A 23014-nucleotide genomic window follows, 5' to 3' on the forward strand; every position below is an offset into this window, starting at 1 on the left:
CTCCTCTCCTCTGTCCTCTCCTCTGTCCTCTCCTCTCTAATCTCCTCTCCTCTGTCCTCTCCTCTCCTCCTCTCCTCTGTCCTCTCCTCTCCTCTCTCCTCTGTCCTCTCCTCTGTCCTCTCCTCTCCTCTCCTCTCCTCTGTCCTGTCCTCTCCTCTCTAATCTCCTCTCCTCTCTTCTCTCCTCTGTCCTCTCCTCTGTCCTCTCCTCTCCTCTCTCCTCTGTCCTCTCCTCTCCTCTCTCCTCTGTCCTCTCCTCTGTCCTCTCCTCTCCTCTCTCCTCTCCTCTGTCCTCTCCTCTGTCCTCTCCTCTCCTCCTCTCCTCTGTCCTCTCCTCTCCTCTGTCCTGTCCTCTCCTCTGTCCTCTCCTCTGTCCTCTTCTCCTCTCCTCTGTCCTCTCCTCTCCTCTGTCCTCTTCTCCTCTCCTCTCCTCTGTCCTCTCCTCTGTCCTCTCCTCTCTAATCTCCTCTCCTCTGTCCTCTCCTCTCCTCCTCTCCTCTGTCCTCTCCTCTCCTCTCTCCTCTGTCCTCTCCTCTGTCCTCTCCTCTCCTCTCTAATCTCCTCTCCTCTCTCCTCTCCTCTGTCCTCTCCTCTTCTCCTCTCTCCTCACTTCCTCCTCTCTCCTCCTCTCCTCTGTCCTCTCCTCCTCTCCTCTCCTCTCCTCTGTCCTGTCCTCTCCTCTCCTCCTCTCCTCTGTCCTCTCCTCTTCTCCTCTCCTCTCCTCTCTCCTCTCCTCCTCTCCTCTGTCCTCTCCTCTTCTCCTCTCCTCTCCTCTCTCCTCTCCTCTCCTCTCCTCCTCTCCTCTGTCCTCTTCTCCTCTCCTCTGTCCTCTTCTCCTCTCCTCTGTCCTGTCCTCTCCTCTCCTCCTCTCCTCTCCTCTCTCCTCTCCTCCTCTCCTCTGTCCTCTCCTCTTCTCCTCTCCTCTCCTCTCCTCTCCTCTCCTCTCCTCTCTCCTCTCCTCTCCTCTCTTCTCTCCTCTCCTCTCTTCCTCTCCTCTGTCCTCTTCTCCTCTCCTCTGTCCTCTTCACTTCTCCTCTCCTCTGTCCTCTCCTCCTCTCCTCTCCTCTGTCCTCTCCTCTGTCCTCTCCTCTCCTCTGTCTTGTCCTCTCCTCTTCTCTGTCCTCTCCTCTCCTCTGTCTTGTCCTCTCCTCTGTCTTGTCCTCTCCTCTGTCCTCTTCTCTCTTTTCTTTTCTCCTCTGTCCTCTCCTCTGTCCTCTTCTCTGTCCTCTCTCCTCTGTCCTCTCCTCTGTCCTCTCTCCTCTCCTCTCTTTGTGAGCTACCGAAACAATTCCGTATCCATCCACCAGATGGCACTCAAATCCTTCAGCTTAGACTGCAAGCTTTATCTGCACCAAAAGTAAGTACACCCCTCGGTCACATTTCTTGTATCTTTTCATGTGACAACACTGAAGAAATGACACTTTGTATCTACAATGTTGTGTAGTGAGTGTACAGGGGGGAGGGGTGAACACAGGGGGGAGGAGTGTACAGGGGGGAGGGGTGTACAGGGGGGAGGAGTGTACAGGGGGAAGAGGTGTACACAGGGGGGGAGGAGTGTACACGGGGGGGGGTGTACAGAGGGGGGAGGGGGAGGAGTGTACAGAGGGGGGGAGGGGTGTACAGGGGGGAGGGGTGTACAGGGGGGAGAAGTGTACAGGGGGAAGAGGTGTACACATGGGGGGAGGAGTGTACACGGGGGGGGTGTACAGAGGGGGGAGGGGGAGGAGTGTACAGAGGGGGGAGGAGTGTACAGAGGGCGGGGTAGTGTACAGGGGGGGTGTACACAGGGGGGGAGGAGTGTACAGGGGGGAGGAGTGTACAGGGGGAGGGGTGTACACAGGGGGGGGTGTACACGGGGGGGGGGGGTTGTGTAGTGAGTGTACAGCTTGTATAACAAATAACACAACACACAGCCATTAATGTCTAAACCGCTGGCAACAAAAGTGAGGACACCCCCTAAGTGAAAATGTCCAAATTGGGCCCAATTAGCCATTCCACCCCCCTCCCCGGTGTCATGCGACTCGTTAGTGTTACAAGGTCTCAGGTGTGATAAATTTGGTGTTATCGCTCTCACTCTCTCATACTGGTCACTGGAAGGACAACATGGCCCCTCATGGCAAAGAACTCTCTGAGGATCTGATATAAAGAATTGTGTCTCTACATAAAGATGGCGGAGGATATAAGAAGATCGCCAAGACCCTGAACCTGATCTGCAGCCCGGGGGCCGGGACCATCCAGCGGTATAACAGGACAGGTTCCCCTCCCCCGCTTCGCCATGGTCCACCAAAGAAGTTGAGGTCACGTGATCAGCATCATATCCAGAGGTTGTCTTTGGGAAATAGACGTATGAGTGCTGCCAGCATTGCTGCAGAGGGTGAAGGGGTCAGCCTGTCAGTGCTCAGACCATACGCCGCACACTGCATCAAATTGGTCTCCAGAAGGAAGCCTCTTCTAAAGATGATGCACAAGAAAGAGCTGCAAACAGTTTGCTGAAGACAAGCAGACTAAGGACATGGATTACTGGAACCGTGTCCTGTGGTCTGATGAGACAAGATAAAGGTATTTGGTGTCAGATGGTGTCAGGCGTGTGTGTGGGGGGAGGGGCCAGGTGAGGAGGACAAAGACAAGTGTGTCTTCCCTACAGTCAGGCATGGTGGGGGGAGGGTCATGGTCTGGTGCTGCCGGCACTGGGGGGCTACAGATCATTGAGGGGACCATGAATGCCAACATGTACTGTGACCTACTGAAGCAGAGCATGATCCCCTTCCTTCAGAGACTGGGCCGCAGGGTAGTATTCCAACATGATAACCACCCCAAACACACCTCCAAGACCACCACTGCCTTGCTAAAGAAGCTGAGGGTAAAGGTGATGGACTGGCCAAGCACGTCTCCAGATCTAAACCCTGTGGAGGGAGGGGAGCGCAAGGTCTCCAACACCCACCAGCTCCGTGATGTCGTCATGGGGGAGGGGAAGAGGAATCTCCTCTATGTATAATACTTGCAGGGTGGGACAAGTTTAATGTGTAGTAAGAACATTATAAGACAGAACAGGTGATGACCGAAGAAGCAATAATGTAGTGAAGCGTGTTATCCCGGGTATAGAAGGGTTAATTACTCCAATCGGGGCCAATGATAGGGGAAAGATCTGACATTCCTTTACCGAGCGGGGGGGGGGGCATCAGTCCAGCAGAGGGCCCAGGGGTCCCATTGGCCCGTGACACCCAGAGGAGAAGGCCGTTTTTGAGACTTTAAGCAGAAAGTATAATAATGGATATTCGCTCTAAAAACTCCTTCCCCACGTGGTCTGAATTCAATGATCTTCCCCTCTATGTGTTGTAGCTTCACTTTGCAGCCACTAGATGTCACTGTGATGCCTAAAACTGATGTAATATACATGGATACTCGTATCTGTCTATTATCTATTCTAGCTATCTAATAATACACACCATATTACCAAAAGTATTGGGACGCCTGCCTTTACACACATGAACTTTAATGGCCATCCCAGTTTAGTCCGTAGGGTTTCAATATTGAGTTGGCTCCACCCTTTGCAGCTATAACACCTTCAACTCTTCTGGGAAGGCCGTCCACAAGGTTTAGGAGTGTGTCTATGGGAAGCTTTGGCCATTCTTCCAGAAGTGCATTTGTGAGGTCGGGCACTGATGTTGGACGAGAAGGTCCTGCACTCTAATTCATCCCAAAGGTGTTCTATCGGGTTGAGGTCAGGACTCTGTGCAGGCCAGTCAAGTTCCTCCACCCCCCAAACTCACTCATCCATGTCTTTATGGACCTTGATTTGTGTCTAAAAGGGCCGGGGGTGCGATTTTGGTCATTTTGGACCATTTTTGGGTTATAAGGGCCATAAATTATCCATGTCTATATGGACCTTGCTTTGTGCACTGGTCCAAATCATTTGGTGGAGGGGGGATTATGGTGTGGGAGGAGGGGGGATTATGGTATGGGGGTGAGGGAGGGAGGATTATGGTGTGGGGGTGAGGGAGGGGGGATTATGGTGTAGGAGTAAGGGGGGGTTATTGTGTGGGGGTGGAGGGGGGATTATGGTGTGGGGGTGGAGGGGGATTATGGTGTGGGGGTGAGGGGGGATTATGGTGTGGGGGTGAGGGAGGGATTATGGTGTGGGGGTGAGGGAGGGATTATGGTGTGGGGGTGAGGGAGGGATTATGGTGTGGGGGTGAGGGGGGATTATGGTGTGGGGGTGGAGGGGGGATTATGGTGTGGGGGTGGAGGGGGGATTATGGTGTGGGGTTGAGGGAGGGATTATGGTGTGGGGGTGAGGGAGGGATTATGGTGTGGGGGGAGGAGGGATTATGGTGTGGGGGTGAGGGAGGGATTATGGTGTGGGGGTGAGGGAGGGATTATGGTGTGGGGGGAGGGGGTATTATGGTTTGGGGGTGAGGGAGGGATTATGGTGTGGGGGTGAGGGAGGGATTATGGTGTGGGGGTGGATTATGGTGTGGGGGTGGAGGGGGGATTATGGTGTGGGGGTGGAGGGGGATTATGGTGTAGGGGCGGAGGGGGGATTATGGTGTGGGGGTGAGGGGGTATTATGGTGTAGGGGTGGAAGGGGTATTATGGTGTGGGGGTGAGGGAGGGATTATGGTGTGGGGGGAGGGGGTATTATGGTTTGGGGGTGAGGGAGGGATTATGGTGTGGGGGTGAGGGAGGGATTATGGTGTGGGGGTGGATTATGGTGTGGGGGTGGAGGGGGGATTATGGTGTGGGGGTGAGGGAGGGATTATGGTGTGGGGGGAGGGGGTATTATGGTTTGGGGGTGAGGGAGGGATTATGGTGTGGGGGTGAGGGAGGGATTATGGTGTAGGGGTGGAGGGGGATTATGGTGTAGGGGCGGAGGGGGGATTATGGTGTGGGGGTGAGGGGGTATTATGGTGTAGGGGTGGAGGGGGTATTATGGTGTGGGGGTGAGGGAGGGATTATGGTGTGGGGGTGAGGGAGGGATTATGGTGTAGGGGTGGAGGGGGATTATGGTGTAGGGGCGGAGGGGGGATTATGGTGTGGGGGTGGAGGGGGGATTATGGTGTGGGGGGAGGGGGGATTATGGTGTGGGGGTGAGGGAGGATTATGGTGTGGGGAGGGGGATTATGGTGTGGGGGTGAGGGAGGATTATGGTGTGGGGAGGGGGGATTATGGTGTGGGGGTGAGGGGGTATTATGGTGTAGGGGCGGAGGGGGGATTATGGTGTGGGGGTGAGGGAGGGATTATGGTGTAGGGGTGGAGGGGGATTATGGTGTAGGGGCGGAGGGGGGATTATGGTGTGGGGGTGGAGGGGGGATTATGGTGTGGGGGGAGGGGGGATTATGGTGTGGGGGTGAGGGAGGATTATGGTGTGGGGAGGGGGATTATGGTGTGGGGGTGAGGGGGGATTATGGTGTGGGGGGAGGAGGGATTATGGTGTGGGGCGGAGGGGGGATTATGGTGTGGGGGTGGAGGGGGGATTATGGTGTGGGGGTGAGGGGGGATTATGGTGTGGGGGGTTGTTTTCCAGGGGTTGGGCTTGGCCCCTTAGCTCCAGTGAAGGGAACTCTTATGGCGTCAGCATACCAAGACATTTTGGACAATTTCATTCTCCCAACTTTGTGGGAGGAGTTTGGGGACTTTTTGGGAGGAGTTTGGGGAGCTTTTTTCGGAAACTCTGGAAATTGAAAAATTCAGAATTCTGGGAAAAAAAAGAATTTTTTGAATTTCCCGATCTTCCGTAAAAAGATGAATGAAACGAAAACAAAGAAATTTCGAAAATTCTAAAAATTCGGAATTCGGAAATTTCATTTTCGAATTTTAGATTTTCTAGTTTTGGGCGGAGGAACTTGACTGGCCTGCACAGAGTCCTGACCTCCAACCGATAGAACACCTTTGGCATGAATTATGTTTCCATTACTTTGACTTTGGTGTATTGCTGGATGTTTTCCATTTTCATGACCTTATTTTAGACCCAGTGATGTCATCACTGGTCTTCTCTATGCAGTGCAGGCAGATTGTTGTAGGTGGGAGGGGCTGGCAGGGTGGTGTACATCCGGTGGATCGCGTAGCTGGTCGGAGAGGTAAACAGAGGTGTCTCTGATCCCCTCTATGGTCTAGGTTAGGATGTGGGAAGTGATGTCATAACAACACTTCTGGTTTAGGGCGGAGACATCTGCATAAGATTTTTTTTACAATAACTTCTATCAATGAAGGAAAAAAAAGCAAACTTTACCTCCCGTCTGATCAATGTTTATAAACAATGTTACTTTGTATCTCTATGTCTCCCGTCTGATCAATGTTTATAAACAATGTTACTTTGTATATCTCTATCTCCCGTCTGATCAATGTTTATAAACAATGTTACTTTGTATCTCTCTATCTCCCGTCTGATCAATGTTTATAAACAATGTTACTTTGTATCTCTCTATCTCCCGTCTGATCAATGTTTATAAACAATGTTACTTTGTATCTCTCTATCTCCTGTCTGATCAATGTTTATAAACAATGTTACTTTGTATCTCTCTATCTCCCGTCTGATCAATGTTTATAAACAATATTACTTTGTATCTCTCTATCTCCCGTCTGATCAATGTTTATAAACAATGTTACTTTGTATCTCTCTATCTCCTGTCTGATCAATGTTTATAAACAATGTTACTTTGTATCTCTCTATCTCCCGTCTGATCAATGTTTATAAACAATGTTACTTTGTATCTCTCTATCTCCCGTCTGATCAATGTTTATAAACAATGTTACTTTGTATCTCTCTATCTCCAGTCTGATCAATGTTTATAAACAATGTTACTTTGTATCTCTATCTCCTGTCTGATCAATGTTTATAAACAATGTTACTTTGTATCTCTCTATCTCCCGTCTGATCAATGTTTATAAACAATGTTACTTTGTATCTCTCTATCTCCCGTCTGATCAATGTTTATAAACAATGTTACTTTGTATCTCTCTATCTCCCGTCTGATCAATGTTTATAAACAATGTTACTTTGTATCTCTATCTCCCGTCTGATCAATGTTTATAAACAATGTTACTTTGTATCTCTCTATCTCTCGTCTGATCGATGTTTATAAACAATGTTACTTTGTATCTCTCTATCTCCCGTCTGATCAATGTTTATAAACAATGTTACTTTGTATCTCTCTATCTCCCCGTCTGATCAATGTTTATAAACAATGTTACTTTGTATCTCTCTATCTCCAGTCTGATCAATGTTTATAAACAATGTTACTTTGTATCTCTCCATCTTCCGTCTGATCAATGTTTATAAACAATGTTACTTTGTATCTCTATCTCCCGTCTGATCAATGTTTATAAACAATGTTACTTTGTATCTCTCTATCTCTCGTCTGATCGATGTTTATAAACAATGTTACTTTGTATCTCTCTATCTCCCGTCTGATCAATGTTTATAAACAATGTTACTTTGTATCTCTCTATCTCCCCGTCTGATCAATGTTTATAAACAATGTTACTTTGTATCTCTCTATCTCCAGTCTGATCAATGTTTATAAACAATGTTACTTTGTATCTCTCTATCTCCCGTCTGATCAATGTTTATAAACAATGTTACTTTGTATCTCTCTATCTCCCATCTGATCAATGTTTATAAACAATGTTACTTTGTATCTCTCTATCTCCCGTCTGATCAATGTTTATAAACAATGTTACTTTGTATCTCTATCTCCCCGTCTGATCAATGTTTATAAACAATGTTACTTTGTATCTCTCTATCTCCAGTCTGATCAATGTTTATAAACAATGTTACTTTGTATCTCTCTATCTCCAGTCTGATCAATGTTTATAAACAATGTTACTTTGTATCTCTCTATCTCTCGTCTGATCAATGTTTATAAACAATGTTACTTTGTATCTCTCTATCTCCCGTCTGATCAATGTTTATAAACAATGTTACTTTGTATCTCTATCTCCCGTCTGATCAATGTTTATAAACAATGTTACTTTGTATCTCTCTATCTCCCGTCTGATCAATGTTTATAAACAATGTTACTTTGTATCTCTCTATCTCCCCGTCTGATCAATGTTTATAAACAATGTTACTTTGTATCTCTCTATCTCCAGTCTGATCAATGTTTATAAACAATGTTACTTTGTATCTCTCTATCTCTCGTCTGATCAATGTTTATAAACAATGTTACTTTGTATCTCTCTATCTCCCGTCTGAACGATGTTTATAAACAATGTTACTTTGTATCTCTCTATCTCCCGTCTGAACGATGTTTATAAACAATGTTACTTTGTATCTCTCTATCTCCCGTCTGAACGATGTTTATAAACAATGTTTACTTCGATCTCTTTTATTGGTCATGTGTCGTACTCTCAGCGTCCATCGCTGCAGATTTAGATGTTTACCTGGAGTTCAGCTTTAAGTCATCGAACGTTTATTTACATTTATTATTTGGTCGGAGCGGATAGAATGGAGCTCCTGTTATCTATGGATGGAGAGAAGCCTCTCTCTCTGCGTTGGTGAGGATGGTGAAGAACGGTGAGGAACAGTGAGGGACGGTGAAGAACAGTGAGGGACGGTGAAGAACGGTGAGGGACGGTGAGGGACGGTGAAGAACGGTGAAGAATGGTGAGGGACGGTGAAGAATGGTGAGGGACGGTGAGGGACGGTGAGGGACGGTGAAGGACGGTGAGGGACGGGGAAGAACGGTGAAGGACGATGAGGGACGGTGAAGAACAGTGAGGGACAGTGAAGAACGGTGAGGGACGGTAAGGGATGGTGAGGGACGGTGAGGGATGGTGAGGGACGGTGAAGAACGGTGAGGGACGGTGAAGAACGGTGAGGGACGGTGAAGGACGTTGAGGGACGGTGAAGGACGGTGAAGGGCGGTGAGGGACGGTGAAGGACGGTGAAGGACGTTGAGGGACGGTGAAGGACGATGAGGGATGGTGAAGAACGGTGAGGGACGGTGAGGGACGGTGAAGGACGGTGAAGGACGGTGAAGGACGTTGAGGGACGGTGAAGGACGGTGAGGGACGGTGAAGAACGTGAGGGACGGTGAGGGACGGTCAAGAACGGTGAGGGACGGTCAAGAACGGTGAGGGACGGTGAGGGACGGTGAAGGACGGTGAGGGACGGTGAAGAACGGTGAGGGACGGTGAAGAACGGTGAGGGACGGTGAAGAACGGTGAGGGACGGTGAAGAACGGTGAGGGACGGTGAAGAACGGTGAGGGATGGTGAAGAACGGTGAGGGACGGTGAAGAACGGTGAGGGACGGTGAAGAACGCTGAGGGACGGCGAAGAACGCTGAGGGACGGCGAAGAACGGTGAGGGATGGCGAAGAACGGTGAAGGACGGTGAGGGATGGCGAAGAACGGTGAAGGACGGTGAAGAACGGTGATGGACGGTGAAGAACGGTGAGGGACGGTGAAGAACGGTGAGGGACGGTGAAGAACGGTGAGGGACGGTGAAGAACGGTGAAGAACGGTGAGGGACGGTGAAGGACGTTGAGGGACGGTGAGGGACGGTGAAGAACGGTGAGGGACGGTGAAGAACGGTGAGGGACGGTGAGGGACGGTGAGGGATGGTGAGGGACGGTGAGGGACGGTGAGGGACGGTGAGGGACGGTGAAGAACGGTGAAGAACGGTGAGGGACGGTGAAGAACGGTGAGGGACGGTGGAGGACGTTGAGGGACGGTGAAGGACGGTGAAGGGCGGTGAGGGACGGTGAAGGACGGTGAAGGACGGTGAAGGACGATGAGGGACGGTGAAGAACGGTGAGGGACGGTGAAGAACGGTGAGGGACGGTGAAGAACGGTGAGGGACGGTGAGGGACGGTGAAGAACGGTGAGGGACGGTGAAGAACGGTGAGGGACGGTGAAGAACGGTGAGGGACGGTGAAGGACGGTGAGGGACGGTGAGGAACGGTGAGGAACGGTGAAGGACGGTGAGGGGCGGTGAGGGACGGTGAGGAATGGTGAGGGACGGTGAAGAACGGTGAGGGACGGTGAGGAACGGTGAAGAACGGTGAGGGACGGTGAAGAACGGTGAGGGACGGTGAGGGATGGTGAAGAACGGTGAGGGACGGTGAGGGACGGTGAAGAACGGTGAGAGACGGTGAGGGACGGTGAAGAACGGTGAGGGACGGTGAGGGACGGTGAGGGACGGTGAGGGACGGTGAAGAACGGTGAGAGACGGTGAGGGACGGTGAAGGACGGTGAGGAACGGTGAAGGACGGTGAAGAACGGTGGAGGACGGTGAGGGACGGTGAGGGACGGTGAGGGACGGTGAGGAACGGTGAGGGACGGTGAAGAACGGTGAGGGACGGTGAAGAACGGTGAGGAACGGTGAGGGACGGTGAAGGACGGTGAGGGACGGTGAAGAACGGTGAGGGACGGTGAGGGACGGTGAAGGACGGTGAGGGACGGTGAAGGACGGTGAAGGACGGTGAGGGACGGTGAGGGACGGTGAAGTACGGTGAAGTACGGTGAGGGACGGTGAGGGACGGTGAGGAACGGTGAGGGACGGTGAAGAACGGTGAGGGACGGTGAGGGACGGTGAAGAACGGTGAAGGACGGTGAGGGACGGTGAGGGACGGTGAAGAACGGTGAGGGACGGTGAAGAACGGTGAAGGACGGTGAGGGACGGTGAAGAACGGTGAGGGACGGTGAAGGACGGTGAAGAACGATGAGGAACGGTGAGGGACGGTGAAGGACGGTGAAGAGCGGTGAGGGACGGTGAAGAGCGGTGAGGGACGGTGAAGAGCGGTGAGGAACGGTGAGAGACGGTGAGGGACGGTGAAGGACGGTGAGGGACGGTGAAGAACGGTGAGGGACGGTGAGGGACGGTGAAGGGCGGTGAGGAACGGTGAGAGACGGTGAGGGACGGTGAAGGACGGTGAGGGACGGTGAGGGACGGTGAAGGACGGTGAGGGACGGTGAAGAACGGTGAGGGACGGTGAGGAACGGTGAGGGACGGTGAAGAACGGTGAGGGACGGTGAGGGACGGTGAGGGACGGTGAAGAACGGTGAGGGACGGTGAAGGACGGTGAGGGACGGTGAGGGACGGTGAAGAACGGTGAGGGACGGTGAAGAACGGTGAAGGACGGTGAGGGACGGTGAAGAACGGTGAGGGACGGTGAAGGACGGTGAGGGACGGTGAAGAACGGTAAGGGACGGTGAGGAACGGTGAAGAACGATGAGGAACGGTGAGGGACGGTGAGGGACGGTGAAGAACGGTGAGGGACGGTGAAGGACGTGAAGAACGGTGAGGAACGGTGAGGGACGGTGAGCACATCTCTGTGTCCGGTGCCAAGGAATGTGAAAACATAAGCAGAGCGGCTGGAGTGCGATCCGTCCTTCTCTCGGCGCAGGGCGGGGGAGGGGGGGGTCATAAATTCTCGGAGACCTTTCAAACAGAATGCCAGGATGAAGGGGAATAGTAAGCAGGTTCAGGGGGTGTCTTCAGGTTCTCCATATTTAATGAGATGAATGCCGGTCATTCCAGGCCCAACCCCCCCCCCCCCCCCCCCCCGTAACCGCGCCCGTGGGAGAGGCGCCCGATGACCCGTCTACTTCACACAACCAGAACGTCGTTATTGAAGCCATTCGATCGCCAATTATTGATGAGAAGTATCAGAAAAAATATTATTTTCAACAACGGGAATGTCCGCCCCTCCCCCTCCCCCCTGCCTGATCTCAGCCTTCTGCCTTGAAAAAGTATTCATACCCCTTGAAATTCCCCACATCTTCTCATGTTACAATCAAAAACGTAAATGTATTTTATTGGGATTTTATGTGAGAGACACAAAGTGTCACATAATTGTGAAGTGGAAGGAAAATGATACAAATAAATCTGTGAAAAGTGTGGGGGAGGGGGAGGGGCATTTGTATGGCGCCCCCCGGAGTCAATACTTTGTAGAACCCCCTTTCTCTACAAGTCTTTTTGGGGGTGTCTCTACCAGCTTTGCACATCTAGAGAGGGACATTTCCCATCCCCTGAAAAACAACCCCCACACCATAATCCCCCCTCCCCCCACACCATAATCCCCCCTCCCCCCACACTATAATCCCCCCTCCCCCAAATGATTTGGACCAGAGCACAAAGCAAGGCCCATAAAGACATGGATGAGTGAGTTTGGGGTGGAGGAACTTGATTGGCCTGCACAGAGTCCTGACCTCAACCCGACAAAACACAGTTGGGATGAATTAGAGCGAAGACTGTGAGCCAAGCCTTCTCGTCCAACATCAGTGCCTGACCTCACAAATGCTCTTCTGGAAGAATGGTCAAACATTCCCATAGACACACTCCTAAACCTTGTGGACGCCCTTCCCAGAAGAGGTGAAGCTGTTATAGCTGCAAAGGGCGGAGCCAACTCAATATTGAACCCTACGGACTAAAACTGGGAGGCCAATGAACTGTTAATAATACCCGGAGCACCGAGCAAAGGAAATATCCTTCAGTTAGGATCAACATTACACTTGAGAAGCCCCGTGTGTCATTGGACTGTTCCATCCCTGGCTACACGTAAAATATTCTGCTCTCCACCTCCCCCCATGCTCTCTGCTGCCCCCCCTGTGCCCTCCGCTGCCCCACTGTGCCCTCCGCCTCCCCCCAGTGCTCTACAGCCCCCCAGTGATCTCTGCCTCCTGCATGTGCTCTCCACCTCCCCCATGCTCTCTGCTGCCCCCCTGTGCCCTCTGCTGCCCCCCTGTGCCCTCCGCCTCCCCCTGTGCTCTCTGCCCCACCCTGTGTTTTTGTTTCCCCCTGTGCTCTCCAACCTCCCCCTCCCTGTACTCTCCAGCCCCCCTCCATGCTCTCAACTTCCCCCATGCTCTCTGCTGCCCCCCTGTGCCCTCCGCTGCCCCCCTGTGTCCTCCACCTCCCCCCCAGTGCTCTACAGCCCCCCAGTGATCTCTGCCTCCCGCATGTGTTTTCCACCTCCCCCCATGCTCTCTGCTGCCCCCCCTTTGCCCTCCGCTGCCCCCCGCCTCCCCCCAGTGCTCTACAGCCCCCCAGTGATCTCTGCCTCCCGCATGTGCTCTCCACCTCCCCCCATGCTCTCTGCTGCCCCCCTGTGCCCTCCGCCTCCCCCCTGTGCCCTCCGCCTCCCCCCTGTGCTCTCTGCTTCCCCCTGTGCTCTCCAACCTCCCACTCCCTGTACTCTCCAGCCTCCCCCCCATGCTCTCCACTTCCCCATGCCCTCTGCTGCCCCCCTGTGCCCTCCGCTGCCCTCCTGTACCCTCCGCCTCCCTCCCAGTGCCCTACATCCCCCCAGTGATCTCTGCCTCCCGCCTGTGCTCTAAACCTCCCCCCATGCTCTCTGCTGCCCCCCTGTGCCCTCCGCCTCCCCCCCTGTGCTCTCCAACCCCCCACTCCCTGTGCTCTCCTCTTCCTTTTCCTCCTTGTGTTCTCTGCCTCTCCCCTGTGCTCTCTGCCCCCTCCCATGTTTTCCACCTCCCCCACAGTGCTCTCGCCCCACCCCATGTTCTCAAGGTTCTTCCCTATGCTCTCTGCCCCCCCTCTTTCCCTGTTCCCCTCGCCCCCCCCCCCCCCCCACACACCTTTGCCAGGTTTTCCCCTCCCCTCTCCCGGGAGATCCATCAGGATGGAGAGTGGGGAAAGGGGTTGGTTAAAATGTCATGGGCTGCTCATTCCAAAATGCCCCCGGCCTTTTGTTTGTCCCAGTCCGGGCCTGACGTCCCCCGTTATTTCTCTGAAGGTTTGGAGATCCCAGAGTCTGTCGGAGGAATGAACTTGTGACCGCACACCACACATCAGCCTCACCTTGTCTTTCCATCTCACACAGCGACTCCTCTGGCCTTGTCATCAGCCGACACCCGCGTACCGCGCTGTCCTATGAGGAATGGATCCAAGGCTGGGTGGCCGCAGCTTAACCTACCGTAAGGAAGAGAAAAATAACCTCTTCCATCCGATCCTCACTGAAATAAAAACATTATATAGATAAAGACGCACGTAAATAGACAACGCACAACGATCAGCGATAACTTCATGACCACCGACGGGTTCAGTGATCGGCACTGAATATCTCATTACATTGGCATCTGAAAGTGGGTGGAATAATGAGAGAGGGCCAGATTCTCCAATATTCTGCGGCGGCATCGCGTAAGCTATTTACACTACGCCGCCGCAACTTACTGGAGCAAGTGCCGTATTCCTCAAGCACTTGCTCCGTAGTTTGCGGCGGCGAAGTGTAAAAGGCCCGGCGTATCCCCGCGTATTTCAAAGGGGGCGGCTTATATTTAAATTAAGCGTGCCCCCCGTTCCGATCGAACTGCGCATGCGCCGGGCTAAAAATAGCCCAGTGCGCATGCTCCAGTTCTCGGCGAAAAACGCCAATGACGCCGACGTGTGCGTCATTGACGTAAAGTCGTATTCAAGAACGACTTAGGAAAACGACGTACCCGACGGGAAAAGACGACGCGGACCCGACGCCATACTTAACATGGCATACGTGGGACTGGCGTAAGGTTACCCCTCATATAGCAGGGGTAACCTTACGCCTACGCAAACGACGTAAGCGACGGTTACGCGACGCAATTTCGTTCGGGAATCGGCGTATCAGGCTCATTTGCATAAACAAATGAGACCTGAACGTAAACGCCACCTAGCGGCCGGTGAATTACATTTAAGATCCGACAGTGTAAGTGATTTACACATGTCAGATCTACAGCGTATCTATGCGAAAATGATTTTAGGAATCACTCGCATAGATACGCGGGTCAAAAAAGGGAGATACTCCGTCGTAACTCTTCTGAGAATATGGCCCAGTATGTATATATGGCAGCAAGTGAACATGTTGGCCGTGAAGTTGAGGTGTTGAAAGCGACGGAAAAAAAATGGGCATCCCAGTTTGTTGTGTATGGGCCTGCTAAGCTTGAGATTGTCCTTCCTGGACAGTGAGGCAGTCTACTTGGACAGCATGGGGTGCGAACAAATGAGCATGTAGGTCGTCCAATTCTAAAACCATGACCATTAATATGAAGTTGCCCCCCCTTCCTCCCATGAACATTAATATGGAGTTGCCCCCCTTCCCCCCATGAATATTAATATGGAGTTGCCCCCCCCCCCCCCATGACCATTAATATGGAATTGCTCCCCTTTCCACCATGACCATTAATATGGAGTTGTCCCCTCCCCCCCCCCATGACCATTAATATGGAGTTGCCCCTCCCCCCCATGACCAATAATATGGAGTTGCCCCCTTTCCTCCCATGACCATTAATATGGAGTTGCCCCCTTCCCCCCATGACCATTATTTTGGAGTTGCCCCCCCCCCCCACATGACCAATAATATGTAATTGCTCCCCTTTCCACCCATCAACATTAAAATGGAATCGCCCCCCTTACCACCATGACCATTAATATGGAGATGCCCCCCTTTCCCCCCCATGACCTTTAATATGTAGTTGTCCCATTTCCCCCATGACCATTAATATGAAGTTGTCCCCTTCCCCCCATGACCAATAATATGGAGTTGCCCCCTTTCCTCCCATGACCATTAATATGGAGATGCCCCCTCCCCCCCCCCCCCATGACCATTAATATGGAGTTGTCCCCTTCCCCCCATGACCATTATTTTGAAGTTGCCCCCCCACATGACCAATAATATGGAATTGCCCCCCTTTTCCCCCATGACCATTAATATGGAGTTGCCCCCCTTTTCCCCCATGACCATTAATATGGAGTTGTGCCCCTCCCCCCATGACCATTAATATAGAGTTGTGCCCCTCCCCCCCCATGACCATTAATATGGAGTTGCCCCCTCTCCCCCTATGACCCTTATCATAGAGTTACCTCCCCCCCCCCCTCCATAGCCATAAATATGGAGTTGCCCCACTCTACCCATTAGATCGCCATTACCGATCAGTTGTCCACATACTTAGCCACACAGGTAGGTGTGATGATCAGAGGTCCTAATACTTGATCATGCAGATAGGTGTGATGATCAGATTTCCACATACCTGGCCACATAGGTAGGTGGGATGATCAGATGTCCACATACTTGGCCATATAGGTAGGTGGGGTATGAATACTTTTTCAAGGCACTGTAGATATGTGAGATGATCAGATGTCCACATACTTTACTATATAGGTAGGTGGGGTATGTTTGTCAAGGCACTGTAGGTAGGTGGGATGATCAGAGGTCCACATACTTGGCCATATAGGTAGGTGGGATGATCAGATGTCCACATACCTGCCCATATAGGTAGGTTGGATGATCAGAGGTTCACATACTTGGAAATATAGGTAGGTGGGGTATGTTTGTCAAGGCACTGTAGGTAGGTGGGATGATCAGAGGTCCACATACTTGGACATATAAGTAAGTGGGATGATCAGATGTCCACATACCTGCCCATATAGGTAGGTGAGATGAGCAGATGTTCACATACTTGGCCATATAGGTAGGTGGGGTTTGAATACTTTTTCAAGGCACTGTAGATATGTGAGATGATCAGATGTCCACATACTTTACTATATAGGTAGATGGGGTATGTTTTCCAATGCACTGTAGGTAGGTGGGATGATCAGAAGTCCACACACTTGGCCATATAGGTAGGTGGCCCTATAGTGTGTATATATAGTTAGCAGAAAATTGTAAATATGTATATTTTTTAGTATATATTTTAATCTCTGTATATTCACATTGAAGCTTTGGCTTCCTCCTCTTTGGTATTTTCTCTCATAACGCACCAAAGCCAATGTTGAAAGTGGCCGTTCCTTTCCGACTTTATCTTTTATTTCTCAACACATCAAACCTCAGACATTTTAATTTAGCCGCTTGGCTGACAGTCTGCAAGTTCTCACATTTAATTATGCGGCGTTAATACGTTCCCTCTCTTTCCCCGAGTTCAGAGAAGACGCATGTGTAAAGTAATTACGAGCGCACGCTCTTCTGAGGAATCGCCTCGGCTTTGCATAGCGGGAAAATCCTATCATTTGGAAACCAAGACACAACATTACTGAAGCGGCGAGGTGTGTTGTCTATCGGGGTTGAACTTTGTTGTGGGGGTCAGTTTGGTTATCCGGTGTCTGTACATGGCCTACTCCCTTCCCCCCCCCTCCAGGCCTTTGCCTCCTCATCTCATACAGTATGTACAGCCCTACAGAATCTCTATAATTCGGTGTCAACTTATGTCCGAGATTGCCCAAGGCATGGCCGGTAGACATGTGCATTCGTTTTCGTCCGAATTTCGGGAATTTTCCTTATCGTTTTAATAAACGAAAACAAATGCGCAGAATCCGAAGTCCGAAAGATCCGACATAAAAAAAAATGCTTTATTTTCGTTTTCGTTGCTACAACAGTTGGATATAGATAGGAGATTCGACATGGCGCTGACAACAGCAATCTGTGTCTATCGAACCTGCGGTCAAATGTGCCTAACCTCACTCTATTAGTCCAAGATGATTTGACATAGAGAGAAAAGAGTCGACATTAGAGAGAAAAGAGTCATCATTAGAGAGAAAAGAGTCAACATTAGAGAGAAAAGAGTCGACATAGAGAGAAAAGAGTCGACGTAGAGAGAGAAAAGAGTCGACATAGAGAGAAAAGAGTCGACATAGAGAGAAAAGATTTGACATAGAGAGAAAAGATTTGACATAGAGAGAAAAGATTTGACATAGAGAGAAAAGAGTCATCATTAGAGAGAAAAGAGTCATCATTAGAGAGAAAAGATTCGACATTAGAGAGAAAAGAGTCGACATTATAGAGAGAAAAGAGTCATCATTAGAGAGAAAAGATTCGACATTAGAGAGAAAAGAGTCATCATTAGAGAGAAAAGATTCGACATTAGAGAGAAAAGAGTCGACATTATAGAGAGAAAAGAGTCATCATTAGAGAGAAAAGAGTCGTCATTAGAGAGAAAAGAGTCGTCATTAGAGAGAAAAGAGTCGACATTAGAGAGAAAAGAGTCATCATTAGAGAGAAAAGAGTCGTCATTAGAGAGAAAAGAGTCGACATAGAGAGAAAAGAGTCGACATAGAGAGAAAAGATTTGACATAGAGAGAAAAGATTTGACATAGAGAGAAAAGAGTCGACAGAGAGAAAAGAGTCGACAGAGAGAAAAGAGTTGACATAGAGAGAAAAGATTTGACATAGAGAGAAAAGATTTGACATAGAGAGAAAAGAGTCGACAGAGAGAAAAGAGTCGACAGAGAGAAAAGAGTCGACATAGAGAGAAAAGAGTCGACATAGAGAGAAAAGATTTGACATAGAGAGAAAAGATTTGACATAGAGAGAAAAGAGTCGACATAGAGAGAAAAGATTGGACATAGAGAGAAAAGAGTCGACATAGAGAGAAAAGAGTCGTCATTAGAGAGAAAAGAGTCATCATTAGAGAGAAAAGAGTCGACATTAGAGAGAAAAGAGTCGACATTAGAGAGAAAAGAGTCGTCATTAGAGAGAAAAGAGTCATCATTAGAGAGAAAAGAGTCAACATTAGAGAGAAAAGAGTCGACATAGAGAGAAAAGAGTCGACATAGAGAGAAAAGATACGACATAGAGAGAAAAGAGTCGACATAGAGAGAAAAGATTGGACAGAGAGAAAAGAGTCGACATAGAGAGAAAAGAGTCGACAGAGAGAGAAAAGATTTGACATAGAGAGAAAAGAGTCAACATCGAGAGAAAAGAGTCGACATAGAGAGAAAAGATTGGACATAGAGAGAAAAGATTGGACATAGAGAGAAAAGAGTGGACATAGAGAGAAAAGAGTCGACATAGAGAGAAAAGATTTCACATAGAGAGAAAAGATTGGACATAGAGAGAAAAGATTGGACATAGAGAGAAAAGAGTTGACATAGAGAGAAAAGAGTCGACATAGAGAGAAAAGAGTCGACATAGAGAGAAAAGATTTGACATAGAGAGAAAAGAGTCGACAGAGAGAAAAGAGTCGACAGAGAGAAAAGAGTCGACATAGAGAGAAAAGATTTGACATAGAGAGAAAAGATTTGACATAGAGAGAAAAGAGTCGACATAGAGAGAAAAGATTGGACATAGAGAGAAAAGAGTCGACATTAGAGAGAAAAGAGTCATCATTAGAGAGAAAAGAGTCGACATAGAGAGAAAAGAGTCAACATCGAGAGAAAAGAGTCGACATAGAGAGAAAAGATTGGACATAGAGAGAAAAGATTGGACATAGAGAGAAAAGAGTGGACATAGAGAGAAAAGAGTCGACATAGAGAGAAAAGATTTCACATAGAGAGAAAAGATTGGACATAGAGAGAAAAGATTGGACATAGAGAGAAAAGAGTTGACATAGAGAGAAAAGAGTCGACATAGAGAGAAAAGAGTCGACATAGAGAGAAAAGATTTGACATAGAGAGAAAAGAGTCGACAGAGAGAAAAGAGTCGACAGAGAGAAAAGAGTGGACATAGAGAGAAAAGAGTCGACATAGAGAGAAAAGATTTGACATAGAGAGAAAAGATTTGACATAGAGAGAAAAGAGTCGACATAGAGAAAAAAGATTGGACATAGAGAGAAAAGAGTCGTCATTAGAGAGAAAAGAGTCATCATTAGAGAGAAAAGAGTCATCATTAGAGAGAAAAGATTCGACATTAGAGAGAAAAGAGTCGACATTAGAGAGAAAAGAGTCGTCATTAGAGAGAAAAGAGTCATCATTAGAGAGAAAAGAGTCGACATAGAGAGAAAAGATTGGACATAGAGAGAAAAGAGTCGACATTAGAGAGAAAGGAGTCATAATTAGAGAGAAAAGAGTCGACATTAGAGAGAAAAGAGTCGTCATTAGAGAGAAAAGAGTCATCATTAGAGAGAAAAGAGTCATCATTAGAGAGAAAAGATTCGACATTAGAGAGAAAAGAGTCGACATTAGAGAGAAAAGAGTCGTCATTAGAGAGAAAAGAGTCATCATTAGAGAGAAAAGAGTCATCATTAGAGAGAAAAGATTCGACATTAGAGAGAAAAGAGTCGACATTAGAGAGAAAAGAGTCGTCATTAGAGAGAAAAGAGTCATCATTAGAGAGAAAAGAGTCATCATTAGAGAGAAAAGATTCGACATTAGAGAGAAAAGAGTCGACATTAGAGAGAAAAGAGTCGTCATTAGAGAGAAAAGAGTCATCATTAGAGAGAAAAGAGTCAACATTAGAGAGAAAAGAGTCGACATAGAGAGAAAAGAGTCGACATAGAGAGAAAAGATTCGACATAGAGAGAAAAGAGTCGACATAGAGAGAAAAGATTGGACAGAGAGAAAAGAGTCGACATAGAGAGAAAAGAGTCGACAGAGAGAGAAAAGATTTGACATAGAGAGAAAAGAGTCAACATCGAGAGAAAAGAGTCGACATAGAGAGAAAAGATTGGACATAGAGAGAAAAGATTGGACATAGAGAGAAAAGATTGGACATAGAGAGAAAAGAGTCGACATAGAGAGAAAAGAGTCGACATAGAGAGAAAAGATTTGACATAGAGAGAAAAGATTTGACATAGAGAGAAAAGAGTCGACAGAGAGAAAAGAGTCGACATAGAGAGAAAAGAGTCGACATAGAGAGAAAAGATTTGACATAGAGAGAAAAGATTTGACATAGAGAGAAAAGATTTGACATAGAGAGAAAAGAGTCGACAGAGAGAAAAGAGTGGACATAGAGAGAAAAGAGTCGACATAGAGAAAAAAGATTTCACATAGAGAGAAAAGATTTGACATAGAGAGAAAAGATTTGACATAGAGAGAAAAGATTTGACACAGAGAGAAAAGAGTCGACAGAGAGAAAAGAGTCGACATAGAGAGAAAAGAGTCGACATAGAGAGAAAAGATTTGACATAGAGAGAAAAGATTTGACATAGAGAGAAAAGAGTCGACATAGAGAGAAAAGATTGGACATAGAGAGAAAAGAGTCGACATAGAGAGAAAAGAGTCGACATAGAGAGAAAAGATTTGACATAGAGAGAAAAGATTGGACATAGAGAGAAAAGATTGGACATAGAGAGAAAAGAGTCGACATAGAGAGAAAAGATTTGACATAGAGAGAAAAGAGTCGACAGAGAGAAAAGAGTCGACATAGAGAGAAAAGATTTGACATAGAGAGAAAAGAGTCGACATAGAGAGAAAAGATTCGACATAGAGAGAAAAGAGTCGACATAGAGAGAAAAGAGTCGACATAGAGAGAAAAGATTTGACATAGAGAGAAAAGATTTGACATAGAGAGAAAAGATTTGACATAGAGAGAAAAGAGTCGACATAGAGAGAAAAAAGTCGACATAGAGAGAAAAGAGTCGACATTATAGAGAGAAAAGATTTGACATAGAGAGAAAAGAGTCGACATAGAGAGAAAAGAGTCGACAGAGAGAGAAAAGATTTGACATAGAGAGATAAGATTCGACATAGAAGAAAAGAGTCGACATAGAAGAAAAGAGTTGACATTATAGAGACACGAAGATTGGACATAGAGAGGAAAGATTCGACATTATAGAGAAAAGAGTATACTGACACAAAATACTGACACCAATGTAATCCCTACTAACACCATCCACTGCTCGAATGCGCATGTGTGTTCTTAAAGTTAGGGTGCGTGTTATACGCCTGTGTGTGTTATACGCCGATAAATACGGTAATTGTTTCATAAAAAAATATTATGAACAAAATTCTTTTAAAAAAATTGTAAAAAAAATTATAATAATAATAAAATCAAAAATATTATTTTATTTTTTAAATAATTTTGTTCATAATTTTCATAATTTTTTTTTATGAAAAATTATAAAAAATAAATAAAAAAACAACAACATAAAAAAAAATAAAAAAATACTGACACCAATGTCATCCCTACTAACACCATCCACTGCTGGACTGCGCATGTGTGTTTGAACTTTGGGGTGCACACCCTAATGCAATAGGCTGCGCACACCAATGGCGAGGGCCCTGTGGGTTCAGGGATGGGGATCCGGAATGCAGATCATTTGGGTGGCGTCCAAAAAGTCGAAAAACAGGTGAAAGCTGATGGGAAAAAAAAAAAAAAATCGCATTGCATCCAAAGCGTTAAGTTTTTAAAAGCATTGCCAGCTCATGAAGCCGTATCCCTCCTGTCAGCTCCGCAAGGCTCGTCCCTCCCTGGGGGGGGCGTCACACATCTGGCGGCACAAACGCCGATTTTGCACACACAAACAGATGCCGCCTCCACTCTGTAACTAGAATCTGTCACGGCATATTAAGAACGCGGGATGAAGGGCGTGGCTTAGCTGGGGATGTAGACGGTCGCACGTCCTGTGAGCTCCGCCGATCATCCGCTCGATTATCCTGCTGACAAGCCGTTCGTGGCTTTACTTTGGTCCCGCTACTTACCTGGACTCCCCTGGCTGCTACAGCGACCCTCGACGGTACCGGATCGGGCGTAGATAAGATGTCCCGGCGCAATGCACAAGGCCGCACGGCCCCGGACCACGCGATCCAAGATGGCGGCGCCGCGCAGTCGGCGAAAGAGAAATACAAAGCCGCGGCTCAGAAGTTGTTCTCCCCGATCAGCACACGCGAGCTCCTGGAGGTCCCTGGGGATGGCGGAGACAACCGGAGCGGGTCCCAATCCGATGCCGACGACACTGTGCCCCTGGAGGACCCATCCGCACCAGTGCTGCCGTGGAACACAGTGAGTACATCACCAGGGTCCCATGGGCTGGATGCGGTGGAGGCCTCAGGCCCGGACGGGCCTGAGCCCACACTAAGGGACATCTTTGCAGCAATTACGGCCTGCAATGCCTCAGTGACACACCTGGCATCAGAACTTAAGGGGGTAAAGGCAGAAATGACATACATGCGCCAGGACATGCAGAAGCTGCGGGACCGCACTACTGATGTTGAGGGCCGTGTTAGTGTATTGGAGGATGATATAGCCCCTATGCAGAGGGAGGCACATGCCCAACAACTGATGGTCGCTAAACATGCGGCAAAAATTGACGAACTCGAAAATAGAATGCGCCGCAATAATGTTAGAGCCATTGGAATACCAGAAAGAATGGAGGGAAAGAATCCGGTAGCATTCATAGAGCAATGGCTGACAGAGAAATTCGGAAAAGACTC

General features: G+C 48.6%; 1 protein-coding gene across 1 annotated transcript; it reads right to left on the minus strand.

Annotated features, from left to right (window-relative positions):
- Positions 1-9064: 9064 nt before the first annotated feature.
- On the minus strand, positions 9065-11272 carry LOC120914391 (adhesive plaque matrix protein-like). Its single transcript, XM_040325085.1, has one exon. It carries the CDS (start codon positions 11270-11272, stop codon positions 9065-9067), a length of 2208 nt encoding a protein of 735 aa, XP_040181019.1.
- Positions 11273-23014: the final 11742 nt, after the last annotated feature.

Source organism: Rana temporaria, chromosome 9 (genome assembly GCF_905171775.1).
Source record: "Rana temporaria chromosome 9, aRanTem1.1, whole genome shotgun sequence".
Taxonomy (NCBI): Eukaryota; Metazoa; Chordata; class Amphibia; order Anura; family Ranidae; genus Rana; species Rana temporaria.

Bases quoted from the DNA above. Each gene is read 5' to 3' on its own strand.
- LOC120914391 (XM_040325085.1), bottom strand. From the start codon at position 11,272: ATGTGCTCACCGTCCCTCACCGTTCCTCACCGTTCTTCACGTCCTTCA.